Raw genomic sequence first — 22769 nt, forward strand, 5'->3', positions numbered from 1 at the left:
AGATTAGATACACGAGCTCTTAACCTCCTACGCCACTGCTTTGGGGCTCCTTACAGGAGAGAAAGGTGGGGTATAAATTAAAACTACTACTACTACTACTACTACTACTACTACTACTACTACTACTACTACTCTTGTTCTTCTTGTTCTTCTTCTTCATATGCAGGAGAAGGGAAACCAATCCAGTTCACTAGATAGGAGTCTGCTGCTCACGTGGAGGAGCGGGGAAACAAACCCGGCTCTCTGTCCTGCGTCAGTCATCACACAGCGATGGTCCAGAATGGCCCTCGGCTGCAGTGAGGAGGACAATGGGCCCAGCCGGGCCACAGATGTGCTTAACCCCGATGCTTATGCTGTTTCAGCAGGTGGCCGACAGCTTGGAGCAAAAAGAATGTCCTGCCTCTTTAACTGGGGCTTAATGTGTGGAAATGGGAAGTTGAAGCTTTTCCTAGCACAGAAAAAGGTAATATTACATCCTTCTAAACCTCTCTTAAAAGGGCAGGCCTTTTCCCCTCCCCAGGCAGTTGGCTACCCTGGCGGGAAATTTCTTGGAGATTGAAGGATGGAGCCTGGGGAGTGCTTGGTTTGGGGAGGAGAAGGCCTTAGGAGGGGATAAGGCCACGAAGTCCCTGCTCCAATACAGCCATTTTCTCCAGGGGAACTGATCTCTGTCGTCTGGAGATTTGTAATTTCAGGTGTTCTCCAGGTACTACCTGGAGGTTGGTAACCCTACTGCCACCTCTTGCACCACCCCCACTTGTTCCAGGGCTGGTTTTGTCATGCCCCCACAGAGGCTTTTGTTATTTCCCCATTAAGTTTCAGTTTCCCCACAATTAGCATGGTTTTAGTTCATTGTTAAGTCTTCTAAGGGAGGGCATCTTAGTTAGCCCCTGTCCCTTTAAGACATTTCCCAGTAGGCAGTTTCCCTCTTTACCCAGCAATCCCCTGTTTTAGCTCTTGCCAGTCAGTCAGAGCAAGGTGCCAAGGGCAGTTGGAGACTGCAATATTCGTGACGTATAAAAGTGGTCCTTAGAGCACAAGTTAAGGTTAACAGTAATTAGAACCAGACAAGGACTAAAAGAACTAAAAGGAAGCAAGACACAGTGGACTTTCTTGAAAGCAGCCAAGAGAAGACACAGTCTACAGTTTCAAATCTGATCAATACAAGCAAGTACTCTGATTTGGATAGATCCAAGGGAGGAGTAAGGGTCTTGATTTTCCTAAGTAATAAACCTATTGTTGAACTGTTGAACCTGGCTTGTGTCTCTCCCACTCTGTCCTAGCCAAGTACAGGGCACCAAAAACAGATTCACTTGGGGGGCAGAACAGGTTTACTGTCCTAGTCCACTCCTGACTATGGTCAGTTATGCATTTGTGGTCTCCTTCACATTGAAAGTACATTCCCTTCAGGTTTGATTCTCAGTTTTGCACCTTTCCCCCTCCTTCAGATCAGAGAATCCCACAGCTTCCGCAAGCTTGAAAATGCAACTTTTTCTCTCCCTTTGCAGGGAAAGTGTAGGAGATCACTGTGCATTTAGCTTTCTTTCAGTTTTCACACTCCTCCTCACCTTCCCCCGCCCACACAACAGCTCTTTCTCCTACCCTTTCGGGCCACCATTTCAGAACGATCAGAAGAACTTTCTCTTGTTTTTATTTCCATACTGTGAAAATGACAAGAAATTGATAAGAAATTGACATGGTCTAGTAAACTAGATGGGGGAGGGGGGACCCAAATGGAGGTTGCACAGAAAAAACGAGGAAGTGGCAGGCAGGCAAAATGCAGCTCATCTCAGCTAGGAACACTTCACTGGAAAAGAATCTCTGTGCAAACAAAAAACCATGGGGAAAAGCCCACTGAAAAGCAAACAGGGTTTTAGATCTGGAAAGCTAAGGAGTCTTTCGTTTTGAGGAGCACGGTATCAGAGAATGACATAGATCTCAGCAACTCCGTCTGAGGCCATCCATGTGATCCTAATGTGATGGTGGTTGCATCAAGGTAGCGGGCAGTGCAATCCAAAGCCCTTGGTGGGTCAGGGCAGTACTGTTACACCATCTCCAAGAGGGCTTTTCAGAAGGCTGTGGTGACTGCCTGACGGCAGATTTGCTCCTCTGCTAGGGTACGTGCCTCAGGGAGGACAAATCACTGACTTAGCCCTGCATTACCTCCAAGTTTTGCTCCCCTCCCAAGGATGGAGCGAGGGGGAACTGCACCCAGGGTGCGCATGCACCCTGCACCCCTGCCGCGGTGCCATTCGCCCTGGAACACCCTGGCTACACCCCCGCCCCATAGTGCACCCAGGGCATTGCACCCCCTTCCCTGTGGGCACTACGCCACTGCCCCCCTTTGGATTGGGCTATGCGTCATCTGTAGTGCCCTGCCATACGGTTGCCAATCTCCAGAGGAGGCTTAGAGATCTTCTGGAATTACAACTGATCCAGAGAATTACAACTGATCCAGAGAAAATGGCTATTTTGGAGGATGGACTCTGTGGTATTATACCCTGCTGGGCTCCCTTCCCTTCCCCCCCCCCAAATCCCCCCCTCCACAGGCTCCGCCCTTAAATCTCCATGAGTTTCCCAGCACCAAAGTAGCCTCCCAATGCAGTGGACAGAATTTAAGCCTAGTCGGGTACATGGAAAAGCACATGAAAAAATGCATCAGCTTTCTCTTTTCCTGGGTAAACCCCTTTGTTTGATTCCTCTTCAAATTAAAACTCTCAGGTTGCATCTACAGATACGCACACGCACATACCTCTCACTCCATTCAGATCCCCTGCCTGAAGCTATCACGAAGCAAGTGACGCTTCTCAGCAGCGCTGAGCGCATGAAGCCATCTCCCTGACACCACCTGGACACCATTAATTTTATAGCACCCTGCGTGGAGGCTCCGCATACCTGAATCATGGTCTCCCCCTTGTCTGGTGTCAAGCGGCGATGATCCGGCAGAACGGGGCAGAGTTCATTTCCCAGGCAAGCGACACTCACTCTGCAGCCCATGAGTGGCTGCGATTCCCGGCCAGCCTTCCTGCCTCCGCTTCCTTTAATCCGGATCAAGACTTAGGATCCATCAGACCCCTTGGGGGGTTTCTCTGTGGCCGAGACACAGGAGCCCTTCATTCCTTAACCTTGGTCGAAACTCAGCGTTGAACCGTGTGAGGTCATTCTTTGATCCTCATCCTTTTTGCTCCCCAGAAATCCAAACAGGGCATTGGCTGCGCGGTTCCTCTTTGCTGGGACAGCAAGAAAGAACTGGTGTCTGAAACGGTATCTGCAGATGGGGAAACACAGCCTTTCCTATGTGGGTGGGAGGGATTTAGGATAAAATAACAAGGGGACTAATAACTTGGAAAACACTCTTGTTGGAGGTTGTTCTGCTTTTTTGGGGGGTGGGGGGGGAGAGAAGCTTCCAGCAATCTGTCACTAAGGAGAGCTGAGAATGCCAAAGTAAACCGAGAGCAAATAACACTGATTTAAAGTCGACACAGCCAGCATGACTCTGAAAAGGAGATTTTTCAAAAGGGGAGAAGGAATTTCCTGCTTCTTTGTGTAGCTGTCGAGTTGCGTAACTAATTCGCGAGCTGTTGTTTTTTCTTCTTCGAAATATCACTTACTTTTCCTGAGCGCGAAATGATATCAAGCATTCATGTAAAGAAAGTTTTGGAAAGTAGGAACTGTGTCGTGAATATATATATAACTGGAGAATCCTGCTTGACAGTTTTTGACAAATATGGAATGCAGTTCGGAGCCGAGTTCCAGCCCATGAGACCTTGATTTACGAGTGAGAAGTGATGGAATTTTTTTTCCTATGGACTATATGACCCCCCCAAAAAATGTGTGTTTTAATAGCATGGAAACCTAAGAAGGTGGACTTCTCCAGGCCAAGAACAACCTTAAGCTATTTTCTTCCTTATGAAGAATCCCTAATGGATATGTTGCAACTATTTTCACTTTAATTTGAGAAGTTCCTAACCCTCATGTTTTATAGCAGCTGAAAAAATACAATGGCAGATCAAAGGAGCAACTCAAAACCATTCACCAAATAGTCTATTTGTTTACTTCATGTATACTCTGCCTTTCCTCTAAATCAGTGGTTCCCAATCTGGTGTACGTGCACCAGAACGTTTGGGAGTGTGCAAAAAACAACTTACGGAATGAGTTTGCTCATACGGGGGAGCAACTTTAGGAAAGGGGTACGCGAGTGAGAAGAGGTTTGGAACCACTGCCCAAAACGGAGACGCAAAGTGACTTACACTACTCCCTGCTCCATTTTCTACCTCACACCAACCCTGTGAGGTAGATCAAACTGAGAGCCCGTGTGACCAGTGCAAGGTTATCCAGCGAGCTTCCAAGGTAGAGTGGGTCTCCGAGATCCTAGCCTGACATTCTAACCAATAAGCCACACTGGGTTTTTTCGAACTTTCTCTGGGCCTTTCCCCACTTACCTTAAGCCCTGCGCTACTCTCTTCAAGTAGCACGGGGTCCTTGGGCACTCCCCATGACAGGGGCGGCCACAACAAAGCCGCCCCGACGCTACTGCGGTTGAGCCCCCTCAGCGCATGGCATCCCTGGCACTGGAGAAAACGGCGCCTGTTGATGACCCCGTGCAGAGCACGGGGTCGTGGGGACACCCGGTCGCACACCAGGGATGCCGCGCACTGAGAGCAGCGTGCGGCATAGGGGGGGGGGCGCTTCGAGTGGGGAAAGGCCCATCATCTGCTTCATTATTGGGGCATGATGGAGGAAACTGCCACCAAGTTGCAGCTGACTTACAGCAATACCAGAGGGGTTTCAAGACAAGATCAAAGCAGCAGTGGCAGTGGTGGGATTCAAATAACTTAACAACCGGTTCCGGTGGTGGGATTCAAATAATTTAACAACTGGTTGTTTACAAGCACCGTTTTAACAACCGGTTCTGCCGGTGCGAACCTGCTGAATCCCACCACTGAGCAGTGGGCTGTCATTGCCTGCTTTTGGACTTCTTCGGTGGTCTCCCGTGCAAAAACTAACCAGGGCCGACCCTGCTTACCTGCCAAGACCCAATGAGATCAGACTACTCTGGGGTGTAGAAGTCATAATCTTTGAGTACTTCCGAGTCGCATTGCTGACTTCAGTCCAGACGGCTGGAACGAAGTGAGGATATGAGGTAACACCAAAGAAACACTTGCAAGTTGTTTGTCACTCTCCGTTCAACGACATCAGAAGTATGCGGTGAAGTCTCATTTTATCCCCACCAACACTCAGTAGGGCAGTAGGGGATTTGGGTTCATCCTTTCCCCGCGCCTGCCTCGATCCTCTGTTCTCTTTTCCCCCCCGCAAGCTTCCAAAATGGCTCTCCAAAGGGAACAAAATATGCTTCAGCTCAATTTTGTGGTTTTTTTTTAAAGTTGGGAGATGGTTCCCAGCAACATGCCTGCTTTAATCCCATCGAGCGGGAGTAGGCATCGTGAGCCCCCCGGCATGCGTGCTAAAGCTGAGCACCCTGCTCCTTGGCACCAAGACAAGTTCTCTAATCCAGGGATTGAGGCAAGCTACCAAAACCACTGGCAGTGTTGTGGGAATGTAGTCTGCTCCCAGCATGCCTGATCAAATCCAGCCCTTATGTCCCCCCCCCCACACACACACACACACTATGGCTTGACAGCACACGAACAGCTTCATGGGTTGATGCAGCGGTGGGCTTGGGCAAAAACGGTTGCCATAAACCGTTTACTGGACTGCAGAGATTCATCTTTTTCTGTCAGACATTTTGGAAGCAGGTGCAGTCTAAGGGCCTTTCCCCACTCGAAGCAATCCCCCCTATGCCGCGCGCTGCTCTCAGTGCGTGGCATCCCTGGTGCGCGCCCGGGCGTCCCCACGACCCAGCGCTCTGCGCAGGGTCATCAACAGGCCCGTTTTCTCCGGTGCCAGGGATGCCGCGCGCTGAGGGGGCACTACCGCAGCAGCGTCAGGGCAGCTTCGCTGTGGCCGCCCCTGTTGTGGGGAATGCCCAAGGACCCCACGCTATCCCCCGTAGCGCGGGGCTTAAGGTAAGTGGGGAAAGGCCCTAAGATGTGCATCTACATCCAGTAAAGTTGCCAACTCTGTGTTGGGAAAATCCTGGAGATCTGGGGGTGAAACCTGGTGAGGGCATCAGTGGAGTATAATGTCATAGGCCCTTTACATATGTGTGGTCTCCTTCACATGGTGTATCTACATTCCCTCTGGGTTTGATTCTCAGTTACGCGCATGTTTCCCCTTCTTCAGAACTCGCCGTGCTCTCACCCAAGACTCTCCTCGAGAGCCAGTGCGGTATAGTGGTTAAGAGCAGTACAAGTGGGTTTGATTGTCCATTTCTCCACATGAGGGGTGGACTCTAATCTGGTGAACTGGATTTGTTTCACCACTCCTCCACATGAAGCCTGCTGGGTGACCTTGGGCCAGTCACTGTTCTCTCAGGACTCTCTCAGTAACATTTACCTCACAACAGGTTTCTGTTGTGGGAATAAGTAGGGAAGAAATTTGTAAACCACTTTGAGTTACAAATTGGGGTACAAATCCAAACTCTTCTTTTGTTTGCTTTCTTCCTTGCAGATTCCTAAACCTGTGAAAGTGTGACTTTTTTCTTCTTAGAGACAGCGAAGGAGAGCTGTGTGTCCACATTTCTTTGGGTGTTCCCATTCCCCCTGCCTTCTCCGGCCCACACAGCAACAGTTCTACCCTCACTTCAGGCCAGGAGGATCAGAGGGGCAATAAACAACATAAACCCCTGTTGTTGTTTTTTTCAAAAATAAGATGGCAGGCAACCTCCCCAAAAGGAGTTTGTAGAAAGAATGGAGGCAGCCAGGTAAAATGGCGGCTCTGCTCGGCTTAGCTGTCCCTCCACTTTGCAGACTGCACAGAAAAATGAGGGAAGAGACTGGCAAAAATACACTATGGCAAGAGAAACTAGAAGATATTATGCAGCTATGGACATTGTATGAAAAATGGATGGAAGAAGCCGGATTTAACGAAGAACTATGGAATAAGAGAATAAGAAGAATGAACCTTCTGCTGCTTGCTTGAAATAATCAGTGGAAAAGAGGGGGGTGAAAAAGGAAAAATGTATAGTTGGACAAACATATTGAATGTAACAAATATAATAATATTCTATACAATAAAAATTATTTAAAAAAAAAGAAAAATGCAGGAAAACCCCGCTGTGGAGCAAACAGTCCCATGGTAGTTACTGCATGCATTCCTAATGGACCATAAGGTCCACCCTCGAGCGGGAGTAGGCATCGTGAACCCCCCGGCATGCGTGCTAAAGCTGAGCACCCTCCAAAGACGCTGGTTTCTCCAGGGGAAGTGATTTATGTAGTCTAGAGATCAGTTGTAATGCTAGGAGATCTCCAAGTGCCACTTGAAAGCTGGCAACGCGAACGTCAAGTAGTTTCCCCTGAATGCCTCCCTTTTTACAGGCAGATCAGAAAACCTGAAGAAATATGTCACCACGTGGAAGAGGTAAGTCAAGGGGAACTGAGTATAATAACAGAAGGGAAGGTGACAAGAAAACATTGACTAAATCCCAAGGCAACCATTGCATGCTGGAGTTCCCCTTTGAAGTTCTGCTGAAACATGGCAATTCTGAGGCCTGAAACAGAGAATCCCAGTTGGCCCAAGTGCCGAAAAAGCACAGGGTTGTCCTGAAGATGGTGATACGTCAGAAAACAGAGAGGGACAGGCAAAGGGATACTTGGCCAGACACAGCCAAGCCCCATGAACATGGCCAACATTTTGGGAGTTCACCTGGCAGGCTGACTGCATGGATCTGAAAAGCAATAATGGGCATGCCATGCTTGCCCACCCCCCAGGCCCAGTTATGATGAGAAGGCACTGACAATCAGTTGAGCTCAAAACAAATACACCGTTTGAATGAATAAATGTAGGCCCAGAGAGGCAGAGTTCTGTTCCCTTAAATCCCTTTCCTCTAGGAATACCATTGCTGTTAACATAGTTCCACTTATCATGATACCCTCTCCTCAGTTGCTCATGCCAACAACTGGCCCCGTGTGCCAGCAAACTGGCCCAGCGTCAGTGGCGTAGCGCCAACAGGGCCGGGGTGGGGCACGACGTCCCAGGCAGAACAGCAGAGGGGGCGTGGCATGGCGTGGCATTCCGGGGGTATTCTGGGGTGAGGGCAAATGGTGCCGTGGCAGGGAAGCAGGGCGTGTGCGCGCCCCAGGCGCAGTTCCCCCTTGCTCCTCCTCTGCCCACTGTGCCTCTGTTGGGTATGCATGCCTAGGTTGCCTACCTTGATCTAAGGACTTTTTAAATGGAAAAATAGGAACAGTAGAGTGAGCGGGGAAGTACCGAGATTGAGGAGGTGACAGAAAGGTTGTCAGGAGGACACTGGGCTTCATGAAGGAAACAGAAACAAAAAAAGAGTAATAAGTTTGTCAAGTAGAGCTGCAAAGGTAGGGTTGCCACCAGTGTGGGGGCGGGGTTTTACCAGGCATAAAATGAGGCCTAGGTCTCAACACTGTCAACACAATGACGCCACTTCCAGCACTGATGTCATCTCATCACCAACAACGCTGGAGATGCCCTGCTATTTGGACAAAAACTCTACAGTCCAAGTTATTTTTACTACACGGTTTTGTCCCAGTACCACAGCATATCCCACGTCATCAATGATGTGATGATGTCACTTTGCGGATGTGAAGTCAATGGCTTCATAGCCTAGGCCTTATTTCTTGCCCCCAAAGACTCCTGCTGGCTGGCTGAGCAACCGCGGAGGCAAAGGGCCCAAAGCGGGGGATCCGTCCGGCAACTCTATGACAACTCCACATTGGGAATCAAAGAGATTTAAGGGCGGATCCTGCAGAGGGCGGGTTTTGAAGAATAAAGGGATCCTAATGGAGTATTATTCCCTCGAAAGCAGCCATTTTCTCCAGAGGAACTCAACTCTGACATTTAGAGGTAGCTGTAATTCTGGGAGATTTCCAGGCCTCCCTTTGTGGGTGGCAGGCTTACAGTGTGGTCTTAATAGTGTTGCCTATATGAGACCACAAACAATTGTGGAACATGTGCTCCTGGCATAATGCTGAACTCCGTGGTGTCGCGTTGACGTGGCGGTGGCTGTGTAGGGATGGTTGGAAGGGGGATTGTGGAAGATGGGGCGTGAAGACTGCAGAAATGTGCATCGGGGGATGTTTGTATTTCCGTTGTGCGTGCACAATGACATTAAAGTAAGGTGACCAGATGGTCACCTTGTGAACCCGGGACGGGGTTAGGCGGCTGCGTGCACACGCATGCACGCGCAGCCACAGGAGCGCACTGCCTTCTGGGGCGCTGCCGTTTCCTGCCCTGTCACAGGGCGGGAAACAGCAGCACCCCAGAAGACCGTGCTCCTGCGGCCGCGCGCATGGGAGGCTGCCGCACTGCCTTGCGCCCCAGAAGGCAGTGCGGCAGCCTCCCAAAAATCGGGAAAATGGAAAGAACCCGTGGGACGCTGGACAAATTGTGCGAAGGCGGGACTGTCCCACCAAAAGCGGGACGGCTGGTCAGCCCACATTATTGTTTATTTTATCTTATAAAAATTGTGCTTGATGTGCTTTTTCTGGAAAAGGGAGAGAGAATGGCATTTCAATTTAATTTTTTTTGTTGGTCAAGGACAAATAGGATCCCAGAGAGGGATCCATCATTTCCTGCATCTTCCCATCACCACAGGGTGAATACTCTTTTTTAAAGCAAAAAGTCTCCTGGCTTTGTGTTGTATCCTTCCTTGTAGTTGTGGCCAAGAGTTACTTTCATTGGGGCACTTTATGGCGGGAGAAACTTAGTGCAGAGATATTCATAGCCCAAGATTTCCAGTTTTTCTAAAAGTTTGATTTTTCTGAAAAAGGAAAGCCAACTTGCGCCCCTAGCCCCTTCAAGTTTACTTTGTTGTCCGAAGGAAAAGAGTCACCCCCATAATCATCGTTCTCAAGACAGCTTAAACTTTTCAAAATAAAAAGAGAAAGAATGAGCAAACAGATTGCGTAAATGCGCTGGGCTTCCAACAAAAACACACAAGCTAGCGATAGAGTAGTAATGTCTCCGCAAAAGTCTACATCTTAAAAAAAAAAAAAAAGTATATGCCCTCGGGGACCTGTTTAATCTTTTCCAGACCTTACTATATTTTTCCCCCTGAAAAGAAACAGCAGCTCAAATACCAGGAAATGGTCTTCAACTGCCATAATGTTTTGATTTGACAAGTCAAGAGAAGCCCTCTGGGCAGCTAGGCCCTAGCCACTCGTGGGGGGAGCGGGGTAGAGCTCCCAGGTCCATGTTAAAAAAAACTCCTGGAGATTTGAGAATGGAACTTAGGTTGAACAGGGATGTCAGCAGTGTGTAGTGCCAAGGAGTTCACTTTGCAAGGGATCCATAATCTCCAGGCAAACTGATCTCCCTAGTCTGGCGATGAACTGTAGTTCCAGGGGATCCCCAGTTTCTACCTGGAGGTTGGTATCACAAGCTACATCTGAAGAGCCACTTGGGCTCCGTGCCCACGCAGTTGAAATCATCTGTGAGGTTTTAGCCAGGTTTGTGTAATTCACACAAAACCCAGAAGATCCGAAGACCTGTTTTCAGTGTTCGGTGACAACAAGACACAACCTTCTGCACCACACCAAAAAATCCTTGCAGCAGCAAAACTGAGAATAGTTAGGGTTGCCAGCTGCCTGAAGGGAAAAACCTGTCCTGCCCTTTAATATACACTATTTACTCCTCTATATTATCTCCTTCCATGCCAGTTCCTAAAGGAATGTGACATCACTTTATTTTTCTCCCACTGCCTCTCCATGATGTTATATCATGAGCTGACAGCATTTTAAATTTTAAACAACCTTAAAAATGCACCTGAGGCTGGGATACCGCATTTCCCCGAAAATAAGACAGTGTCTTATATTAATTTTTGCTCTCAAAGATGCGCTATGTCTTATTTTCAGGGGATGTCTTATTTTTCTGTGGTCTGTTCGTCGGGCATGCTTCCAAACAAAAACTTTGCTACGTCTTACTTTTGGGGGATGCCTTATATTTCGCACTTCAGCAAAACCTCTACTACGTCTTATTTTCCGGGGATGTCTTACATTCGGGAAAACAGGCTAGTATAGATATGCAAATGTAATCTAAGGTTAAAAATGCCTCCAATCTATTCTTTAAATGAACTGAGTGGATTAAGACGGATAATACGTTATTTATCTGTTTATTAAAACATACCACATCTTTCCTTTTATTTTCATTTAATTTGCATGATACATTCGCCCTCGTGGGCTCAGGGCAGCTTCCAACATAAAAACCATCATATAACGAGTAACGTTTAAAATATAGATGGTAATTTAAACCCCTAATCATTAAATAAGCTAAACAGTCTAAAACACCCCAGCTGATCTAGCCAAACACAGCAAGATATGGAGGCGGGGGAGGGGGAAGCCATTTTGATGGTAAAAGCTCCAACCACATGAAGACTGGCGGAGCAGTTCCATCTTGCAGCTGGACAGAGCATGGCCCTGGTTGAGGCCATTTGGGCGTCTTTCGGGCCAGGAATCATAAGAACATAAGAACATAAGAACAAGCCAGCTGGATCAGACCAGAGTCCATCTAGTCCAGCTCTCTGCTACTCGCAGTGGCCCACCAGGTGCCTTTGGGAGCTCACATGCAGGAGGTGAAAGCAATGGCCTTCTGCGGCTGTTGCTCCCGAGCACCTCAACTGTTAAGGCATTTGCAATCTCAGATCAAGGAGGATCAAGATTGGTAGCCATAGATTGACTTCTCCTCCATAAATCTGTCCAAGCCCGTTTTAAAGCTATCCAGGTTAGTGAGTTGTCATTCACTAAAGGTTAGTGAGTTGTCAATCACCAGTGAGTTGTCATTCACTAAAGTCAGCATCCTCCAGGAGACATAACGGGACAGACGGCCCCTTTCCATTCAAGGTTGTATACAATAATAGATCAAACATCCGCAGCTAAAACTAAAGGTAAAATGGCAAACCTCAAAGCCCTCCCACTCCCTCTTAAAAAGATACCTGGCATATAAATCCCATCCAAAGTCCTTGCAGCACTGACGCTTACAAGGGAGGTGGGCCATCTCACTATCCCACAGAGCAGGGGCCACCATGAAAAAGACCTGGATACATAGTTTTGTCAATACATGAGCCTAGGGTTGCCAGCCTCCAGGTCAGGCCTGGAGATGGCCCAGGATTCCAAATGATCCACAGATGGCAGAGATCAGCTCCCTTCGAGAAAAAGGCTGCTTTGGAAGATGTGTGCTCTGGCATTATACCCTACTGAGGTCCTTCACCTTCCCAAATTCCACCTTCCAAATGCTCCATCCCCCAAATCCCCAGAAAGTTTCAAGACTTGAGTCTGCAACCCTAAATGAGCTACCTATCCGTGAAGCCTCTTTTTCTGTGTACAAACCAGGGGCGTGATGCCCATTGGGCAAGGTGGGCAGCTGCCCAGGGCACCACCTTGTGGGGGGCATCAAAATGCAGGGTTCATTTTTGGGTCTTTTTAGTGGTTTTCCATTTTTGGCCTTCAGGGGGCACAATTTTTAGGCTAGCGGCACTAAAATTTCAGTGTATCATCAGGAGACTGTCCGTATGCTACCCCCCAGGTTTGGTGAGGTTTGGTTCAGGGAGTCCAAAGTTATGGACTCCCAAAGGGGGTGCCCCCATCCCCCATTGCTTCCAATGGGAGCTAATAGGAGATGGGGGCTACAGTTTTGAGGGTCCATAACTTTGACCCCCCTGAACCAAACCTCACCAAACTTGGGGGGTAGCATAAGGACAGTTTCTTGATGATACGCTGAAATTTTGGTGCTGATATGTCTAAAAATGCACCCCCTGCAGGCACCAATATCCTGGTGCAAAAGAAATTTGGTCATGGTGGAGTGGCCGCCCATTGGGGGGTGGGGGGGCATCCAACTCAGGTTTTGCCTAGGGCTACAGTTTACCTCGTTATTCCCCTGGTTCAAACACAGCCAGATTTCTGCAGCTGTCTAAAATGGCACCATTTGTTCACTCCAGTTTCTTCTCAAATTGTGGCTTTTAACAGAAAGCATAAATGGACTGAGCCAGCCAGCTTTTCTGTTTATCAAAAGGGAAGGCTGTGTGGGGAGCTGCACATTCAAAAGGCATGTAGCTGGGAGGGGAATTGGCTTAGACTGAGCAAAAAAGCTGGCTGGATCCGACCCAAAGTCTGGACCCATTAGTTCCAAAAAAAGAAATGTTGATCAGGGCGAATGTAAATGAAGAAAGACGGAACCCAGCGTCTACTGTTGGGGTTTAAATTTGGACTGATTTGTTCCTTCAGCTGCTTTGACTATTTTTTTTATGTAGAACTTTTTATCGGGGGTTCTTTCTTTCAGATCTTTCATCCAGCCATCTGCAGGCAGGCAGGAACTCAGAAAATGTCAAATGACTCTCGGAGGTCTCTGGAGGACTCCTCTTTCAGGACTGAAGCCCGTTTCTCCCTTTCATCCAGCAAAGCAGATCAGCAATCTCCTCCTTAATGAGAGGCCGTAAATGGCTAATTAGCATTGAGTCTTGACAGCCGTTCCTCAACACCTTTGTATTTTAAAAAACGAGAAAGCCGGGACCACCCAGGCAGCCTTTCGTTAAAAAAAAAGGGGGGGGGGGAAGATCCTTAGAAAGTTGTGTTTTCAAAAAATAATTATTACAAGCATTAGAGTTCATTTGGGGGATCATTAGGAAGATCAAAGCGCGGTGAGGTCTTCCCTGCAAGGTACTGAGAAGGATTCAAAGCAAAGGGCAGCCCACGCACTCTCTGAAGTGACAAAGTCTCTGCCGGCTGTAAGGAATGTTGGCCGCGTTAGGGACCCAACCGAACGGAATGGGGCTTATCTCACAGAAATTAATCAAAGGATGCAAACAGTGATATTATGAAGAGCAAAGTGCTGAACAGCCGTGTGTTGGGTTGTATCCAGTCAGCCTTTTGAAGAAATCTTGCTCAATTCCTCTCTCATGTGGCCTTTGTACAGGAGGCTTCCATGATTCACCAATGCAGTTATTTTGGGGGGCCAAAGAAGATCCCTGCTTCCCTTTTCTTCAGTCTGTCTTCTACGGGCACTCCAAACTCTTGAACGTTTTGGTTGCTCTCTTCAGTATTTTTTCCAGACCTGCAATGTCCTTTTCATGGCATGGTGACCCAAACTGCACAATGGATTCCAAATGAGGCCACACCATATAACACTGACTATTTTGTTTCCAGTCTCCTCCATAATAATCCATATGATGTCCACTGGGACACCTTTATCAATGTTCTCAAATGATTCCAAAACGTTGGTGAGCCAGGACTTGCCTTTGCAAAAGCCAAGCTGATTTTCCCTCAGCAGACCTTGTTCCTTTGTGTGCATAATAATTCAGTCTTTGATTACAGTTTCTACAGATCTGTCTAGAACAGATGTTAGCCTAACTGGTCTATAATTTTATGGCTCCCCTCTGCAGTGGCGTAATGAGGGAGGGATATCAGGAGGCTGGAGCCCTGGATACCACTTGAGTAGGTCACATGGGTGGAACATGTGGTGTACCCACCCCCTCCCTCACAACTATGCCCCACCCCTAAATTCCACATGAAGTTCAGGGACAAGCACACAGTCAAATGCTGAACTGGCCAGCGTTCAATTGTGTCCATCCCATCCTCCTTTTGAACACTGGTCAGGTGGTGCCAACATTAGAAAGCTGGAGCCAACAGTAGAAAACTTGAACCCTGTCAGAATTACTGCTCAGTTTGATGCTGGGTTGTGCTTTAAAGCTGGACCAGGCTAATCTGAGTCCAGAATTTAATAGGCCCACCTCAAACTCTTTGTGGACTTCAGGGCAAGCCTAGTTGAACCAGCCAGCATGGAGTTCGGAGGTGGGGAGCAGTTGTGAGAGAGCAGGGCGGCCCACCAAACACACCCACGCTTGATCTAAAGTGGTACCCAGGGGCAGGACAAGCTGTTATGCTTGCCCTATGTGCCATTTTTGGCAGCTAACCCCCTGCCTTTCTGGATTCCTTTTTAACAAAATTGATATAACATTTGCTACTCTCCAATCTTCTGATAGAGTGGCTGATTTTAGTGAAAAGTTACATATACTGGTTAGTAGGACAACAATTTCACATTTGAATTCCATAAGACTTCTCAAAAATATGATATCGGGCTGATGGGAATTGTAGTCCATGAACATCTGGAGTGCCATAGATTCGCCACCATGGATCTAGAGTATTCCTCCGGTATGAGGGGACCTGACAGAACTGTTCTTTCCTCCTCCATTTTAACCTAACACCTGTGAGGTAAATGAGGCTGAGAAAGTGGAGTGGCTCAAGGTCACCCAACCAAGCTTGTATAGCAGAGTGAGGATTCAAACTCAGGTCTCCCAAATCCTAGTGCGAAACTGTAACTCGGGGTCTCCAACCATTTTGAGCCTGCAGGCACCTCTGGTATTCTAATACCTGTTGTGGGCCTAGTCACAAAATGGCTGCCTCAGAACGGCTGCTGCAGGAGGCAGAGCTGCCACAAAATGGATGCCATAGCTTCTCTTCAGTAACACAATGAAGGTCCTCTGTGATAGCAGTTCTATCCAAAGCAACATTTTTTTAAACATTTGCACAGCCAATCAGATCTCCAATGGTCAGTCAGAAGCTTTACTAGCATCCCCCCACTTTTTCAAAACATTTGGTGGTCATTAGGAAAGGTTTTGACTGGACTTATGACACCCAATGGGCTTCATGCTGAGGATCCCAGCTCTAACCACTCCACCTGACAGGCAGGAAAAGAAACTCAGGTACACCAAAGCAAGGATTTCAAATCAAGTCTGATCTGTACCCAAGGCTCCATACAGACCTGCAATTTACGCTGGTGTTTTTGCAGTGCACCATTCTGCTCTGAGAAATCGGAGTTAAGACAAGGAGAAGAACTGAACCTATACGATGCCACGACTTATCCTGACATGACTGATGGTCACCTCTTTTCAAAATCCTGCTTCCTGTTCGCTACACAGAATAGCACTTGATCACCATAAAAGGAAAACTACAAGGAGTCCTCATACCCTTTATAGTCCTGGTGTCCTTTCCAGAGTTCCACACTCAGTAGAATGGAACACTTGCACAATAAGTAGAGAGATAATGTTGTCTGTCAACCTTACATGCCAAAAATAGAAGGAAAAAGAACAGTGGGTAACTCACAGACATTTACAACATGTGGGAAAACATATCCCTCTCCTTCATTTTACTATAACCAGGACCAGAGTCTGGAATATGTCTCCTCCTGGGGAAGATAAATGTTGTGTATATATAGAATGGAAAAACAGCAAATTAATGCATGACAGCGACACCGGACCACTACATATATTTGTTAATCTTTCAGGTTTGCTAACCTAACCTCGGTTGGCACAAATAGATATGATTCCTGTGTACATTTGTCGGAGGTAGTGGCTGAAATATATTACAGGCCTGTTAAAAAAGAGCAAACACTGTCTTGAAAGATGCAAAGTTTTTGTTCATTTATTGGTTTGCTTGCTTGCTTTGAGAGCTGGAATATATCGTTGAAAGCTTTCATGGCTAGACTCAACGGGCTTTTGTGGTTTTCCAGGCTGTGTGGCCGTGATCTGGTCGCTTTTGCTCCTCATGTTTCACCCACATTTATGGCTGGCGTCTTTAGAGGCATTTCATACCTCTGAAGATGCCAATCATAAATGAAGGCAAAATGTTAGGGTCAAAAATTACCAGACCAGGACCACACGGCCTGGAAAAACCACAATAGCCAGCTGGAATATACTTTTAACAGGAATGTGTGGCAGGGATTGAGAACCAGGAATTAAGGCAAACAGAATACAAAATGTTGTTTTGAAGATATTCAGCATGGAACTTATCCGTGGCCATTTTGAAACATGGGGAACCCAAACAGAGGGCAAGCAGACATGCCAAAGATTGCGGTTTGCAGTGCATCTTTTAAAAGGTAAATGACAGGTATGCAGACTAGACTTGTATCAGAGCACTGCAGGGCAAAAAGTTAATAGTGAGAGTTTTTGAACAGCAAGTGCTGTCCTGACAGAAAGTCTCTGAATGGGCAAGAATTACCCAAGGAACTCGCATGACAAATCACTGGTTAAGAAAATTGGCTGCTGTGGCTATTGGAAGAAAAACTTTCACTTGCAGAGACTTGTAGATAGATTCACTAGTTCTTCCAAAAGGCATAATCACCTTTATTTTAAAAGTGAATGCATTAACATTTAGCCAAAATGGAAGCAAATGCTGCATGTTGAATGTCCCCTAGCAATTACCTTCCGCTCCCTTCCCCCCAGTAGTTTTTTTCGAGAGAGAAGCTTTTGTCTGACCTCGCAATCCCTATATTGTTCTTTTCTACATCAGTGGAGGCAGAGGCGTTCCTCTCATTGGGCAAAGTGGGCAGTTGCCCTGGGCACCGCCTTGTGGGGGGCGCAAAAACTGCAAGTTCATTTGTGGGATTTTTAATATTTTCAGTGTTTTTTCCGTTTTTGGCCTGCAGAGGGTGCATTTTTTTAGGATAGCAGCACCAAAATTTCAGGGAATTTTTGGGAGACTGTCCTGATGATATCACCCAGGTTTGGTGAGGTTTGGTTCAGGGAGTCCAAAGTTATGGACTCCCAAAGGGAGTGCCCCCATCCCCCATTGCTTCCAATGGGAGCTAATAGGAGATGGGGGCTACACCTTTGAGGGTCCATAACTTTGGACCCCCTGAACCAAACTTCACCAAACCTGGGTGGTATCATCAGTAGGGTCTCACGAAGATACTCTGAAATTTTGGTGCTGCTATCTTAATAATTGCACCTCTGATAGCAGGCACCCCCTGACCGCAGGCATTTCCCCAGATTTTCCTTTTAAATCCACCCCCTTCCTGCCAATGCTTGTTTTCTTTCTTTCTCAGGTTTTGCCCAGGGCTCCAGTTTGCCTAGGTACACCACTGAGTGGAGGTTAGGATGATGAAAGGGTTCCTCATGAGCAGGAGCCAGAATCATTCAAGACAGACAACAGGCTGTGCAGACACACCACAAGCGGGTCAGCCCACGGGCAAGGTAGGGTTCTTGGCCAGGTAGCTGGAACAGGAATTCCAACAAGCACTAATGCTCTGATTGAACAAGCAAGAAGTCCAGCCAGGGCGGAGTCTGAAGTAGAAAGAATTGGAGAAAAGTGGGCCCCACTCCTCCCATTCATTATTTCTGGGACCTCATCCTGTACCAAGCAGCAGGTTGGTCTCTGATCCGGCAAGGAGATGTGGAGCACAGGCCATCAACCAGGAATTTCTTCTATGAAGGGCAGTGGTGTTCCTGCCTAGGGACAGGAGGTACCCTATGTTTCCGGGCACCCCTCATTTGGTCACATGGGGGGGCGCCAACATTTCAGGGTCGTTTGTGGGTTTTTTAAAATTTTAAGTGTTTTTTCACGTTCCGGCCTGCAGGGGGCGCATTGTTAAGGCTAGCAACACCAAAATTTCAGGGTACCATCCAGAGACTGTCCTGATAATACCACCCAAATTTGGTGATGTTTGGTTTAGGGGCAGCAAAGTTATGGACCCCGAAAGGGGGTGCCCCCAACCCCATTGTTTTCAATGGGAGCTAACCTGAGATGGGGGCTACCCATTTGAGGGACCATAACTTTGGTCCCCCTGAACATAACTTCACCAAACTTGGGTGGCATCATAAGAATAGTTAACAGATGATACGCTGGGCGGGGAGGGGGGCGCCAAACTCAGGTTTTGTCCCCGGGCACCAGTTTGCCTAGGTACGCCCCTGATGAAGGGTCACCATCCCCACAGACCTCAAGTGATCTGCAGGGTCGCAAGACCATGGGACTGCAGATCCAAGGCCATCGGATCCCTCTGACAGGCCTGCTGCCAATCCTGCCAGGGTCTCTGCTGTCAATCCTGCCGGGGATTAAGGGAACCCTGGTAGAGCAAAGAGGGGTTCCTGAGTTCCTGGTCTTCACCGAGGAAGGGTTTGATTCCCACATCTTCCAACTTCTCCTCCAATGAAGACACTGTTCCCTTTTTTTGGGTCTGTTGTGTGGAACGGACCCCTGTTTCTCTGCTCATGTGAAAAATGTTGCCCTTTTATTGTACATCCACAGTGAAACTGTGAGGTACGAGGCGAAGCTGTCTCTTTGCCTGTGAATGCAAGAACTGCAGTTTCTGGTATTATCAAGGCCAGGGGTCTGCAACCTGTGGCTCCCCAGATGTTCATGGACTATAATTCCCATCAGCCCCTGCCAGCATGGCCAATTGGTACACGAGTGAGAAGAGGTTTGGATCAGGGGAGCAACTTTAGGAAAGGGGTACGCGAGTGAGAAGAGGTTTGGAACCACTGCCCAAAACGGAGATGCAAAGTGACTTACATTACTCTCTGCTCCATTTTCTACCTCACCCCAACCCTGTGAGGTAGATCAAACTGAGAGCACGTGTGACCAGTGCAAGGTTATCCAGCGAGCTTCCAAGGTAGAGTGGGTCTCCGAGATCCTAGCCCAGTGGTGGTGAACCTTTGGCACTCCAGATGTTATGAAGTACAATTCCCATCAGCCCCTACAATTGGCCATGCTGGCAGGGGCTGATGGGAATTGTAGTCCACGAACATCTGGAGAGCTACAGGTTGCAGACCCCTGATCAAGGCAAAACAACTCATAGTAAACTTAAATGAACAATGTGGGTCTCTGTCCATATGGCCCAAAGAGGCCCAGACTGAAAATGGGGTTTCTAAGTGACTGTTATGAGTATATTTCAGTAACAAGACTGCCATCAAACACTTATCCCATCAAGATAAGTAATTGGGTTAGTAAGGAAGGAAAGTGCAGGAAGAGGCTAAAAGCAATCCATCTGGGGGAGTTTCCTAGCAGTTAAACAAACTTGTATGTTCCTTTTGGCTACTCTTCACCATGAGCAGATGCAAAACTCAGATTGCCCCCTCGGGAAGCTTTCTTATTGTGAAAGTGTAACAAATGTGTTTTGCTCCTTCTCATCCTGGGAGCACAAAAGCCAGAAAATGTTGTCACATAAGGCAGAAACGCAAACATCCCTCTGGCAAAATCTGTCACCCACCGAGCCAAACACAGCTCTTCTGCTTTATGTTTTGGCCTGCTAAGAAGTTGACAACTGCTGTGAGTTGGTTATCTCAGGCAGGTAGCTAGGAAGAATGAGTGAGACCCGAGTGAATCCCGGGCTCCACTTCCCACTACTGCAGTGATTCCCAACCAGGGTTCCATGGTACCTTGGGGCACCATGAGCACGTCCCGGGGTACCATGACAATCCTACCGCCTGCCCCCCACACCGGAATCAAATGGATTTTGAAGGGGGAGGGGTTGGAAGCCTCATGGGCTCCCATCAAACAACATTGAAAAACAGCACTTATTTGCCTAAATTTGGTGCGGATTGGGGGGGGTAGATTTAAAGGGAGCTCTCCCTTTAAATCCCCCCAATCCATGCTGAATTTAGGCAAACAAACAACGCGGCTGCTGACCTTGTGGCAGGCCCTGCCCCATGGGCCAGCTCCATGTCCTTGCTGGCGCCGGTGGGAGACACCACAAACATGAGGAGGGCGCGGCAGTGTTGCCGCGATACCCCTAGGACATGCTCACGGCACCCCAGGGTACCAGGGAACCCTGGTTGAGAATGGCTGGCCTAGGGAAAGGCTGAGCCTGACCCAGAAACTTCTGTAGCGCTAACAGGTCAGGAAAAATCGATAGGCTGCCTGAATGCACGGCCCTGCCTTGTCCCGGATCCAACTGTTTGCCTACCGAGGTCAGGGCCATCTGGTCTTAGAAGCTCCCCGGAGTCTCGGCAGAGAGCTTCCATGTCACCTGCTCCCCTATCCTGTTAGCAGATGCTCTACCTACCATGGTCTGCAACCTGCGGCTCTCCGGATGTTCATGGACTACAAATGCTGGAAGGGGCTGATGGGAATTGTAGTCCATGAATATCTGGAGAGCCGCAGGTTGCAGACCCCTGCATCTACCACAAAGCGACAGCCTTTCCCCACAGTCACCCCATCCCCTGGGATAATATTGTACGTCGCCTTTTGATCTGGAGCTCCGGGAGTGAATGCAAGGTTGCCTACAATCAAGGTTGCACGGACGTTGGTTGCCTACAATCAACAATCTCACGCGCGCACACGTTAAGAAGAAGTAGGGCAAGTCGTGCCAGCCGCACAGTTATATGCACTCGGGCATAATTTAAACCAGTGGTTCTCAACCTTCCTAACGCCGCAACCCTTTAATACAGTTCCTCATGTTGTGGTGACCCCCGTATTGGTACGGGGTGTATGTGATGGGGTTGGCTATGGTGTTTTCTGATGGTCTTAGGTGACCCCTGTGAAAGGGTTGTTCGACACCCAAAGGGGTCCCGACCCACAGGTTGAGAACCGCTGATTTAAACATTTGTGGTACACATTTTTTTTAACCTAAGCCCATGTGGTAAAGAACAAAAGGGTTCTTTGCTGCCTTTTCCACTCAATTCCACACAGTTTCCTTCCCTGCTATGTTCATACACATGTGCCATCATCAGGTTACCACCAACTTATGGGGACCCCAGAAAGAGGCTTTCAAAGAAAGTGAGGTGATTTGCTGTAATCTTCTTCTTCAAAGTCCCCTTTGGTTGTCCCCCTTCCAAGACCCAACCATGCTTAGCTTGCTAAGATCAGGCTATACCAAGTGACCTTCCCTACCTCTCCTCTCTGTACATACAGGTCCCATGATCTGCTCCCAGGACAGAATTTTGGGGTGATCAAAGGGAACCCCGCGTTTTCCTTTCAGAGCAGCCTTGCTGGCTGAAACCATCTCTAAGAAAACAATCATTTTGCAGAAGAACATAAGAACTAGCCTGCTGGATCAGACCAGAGTACATCTAGTCCAGCACTCTGCTACTCGCAGTGGCCCACCAGGTGCCTTTAGGAGCTCACATGCAGGAGGTGAAAGCAATGGCCTTCTGCTGCTGCTGCTCCTGAGCACCTGGTCTGCTAAGGCATTTACAATCTGAGATCAAGGAGGATCAAGATTGGTAGCCATAGATCGACTTCTCCTTCATAAATCTGTCCAAGCCCTTTTTAAAGCTATCCAGGTGAGTGGCCATCACCACCTCCTGTGGCAGCATATTCCAAACACCAATCACACGTTGCGTGAAGAAGTGTTTCCTTTTATTAGTCCTAATTCTTCCCCCCAGCATTTTCAATGAATACCCCCTGGTTCTAGTATCGTGAGAAAGGGAGAAAAAGAAGAAGGTTTGGATTGATACCCTGCTTTTCTCTACATGTAAAGAATCTCAGAGCGGCTAGCAAACTCCTTCTCTTCCTCTCCCCACAGCAGACATTTCAGGTAGGTGGGGCTGAGAGAGTTCTGAGAGAACCGTGACTGGCCCAAGGTCATCCAGCAGGCTTCATGTGGAGGAGCAGGGGAACAAATCCTGTTCACCAGGTAAGAGTCCACCGCTCTTGTGGAGAAGTGGGGAATCAAGCCCAGTTCTCCGGATTAGAGTCCTCTGCTCTTCACCACTACATCACACTGGGTCTTGTAATATTTCCCCGCCTGTAATTATTGTAATAAAAAGGACTCTGCTTCTCAAAAGCCTAGTAGGTTTATTTAGATGAATGCATTACCGGTGTTAGCCATTCCCAAGTGAATGGGATTAAGCCTATATCTCCAGGCTCAGTCGGGAAGATTTGCCTAAAAACACAGATCTGGGTCTATAATTTCTATTGAATGCACATTTGTCCAATGCAATTTAAGCACGGCCATCTGTTTATATTGGAAGA

At 47.9% G+C, this 22769-nt stretch overlaps 1 protein-coding gene across 5 annotated transcripts in view; it reads right to left on the reverse strand.

Moving 5' to 3' along the window:
* The window catches only part of TNS3 (tensin 3), a 339136-nt gene that overhangs the window by 315404 nt on the left and 963 nt on the right, over positions 1 to 22769 (reverse strand). For 2 of the 5 annotated variants that reach the window (XM_048511800.1, XM_048511799.1), the window contains exon 1: positions 2896 to 3341. The exons of 2 other annotated variants lie outside the window; for them this stretch is intronic. In XM_048511800.1, the coding sequence (XP_048367757.1) occupies positions 2896 to 2997 (102 nt within the window). In that variant the 5' untranslated portion in view covers positions 2998 to 3341. Of the gene's footprint in view, positions 1 to 2895; positions 3343 to 22769 lie in introns of those variants that run through there. One more of the 5 variants, XM_048511803.1, reaches the window with a different exon arrangement.

Source organism: Sphaerodactylus townsendi, linkage group LG11 (genome assembly GCF_021028975.2).
Source record: "Sphaerodactylus townsendi isolate TG3544 linkage group LG11, MPM_Stown_v2.3, whole genome shotgun sequence".
Classification (NCBI taxonomy): domain Eukaryota; kingdom Metazoa; phylum Chordata; class Lepidosauria; order Squamata; family Sphaerodactylidae; genus Sphaerodactylus; species Sphaerodactylus townsendi.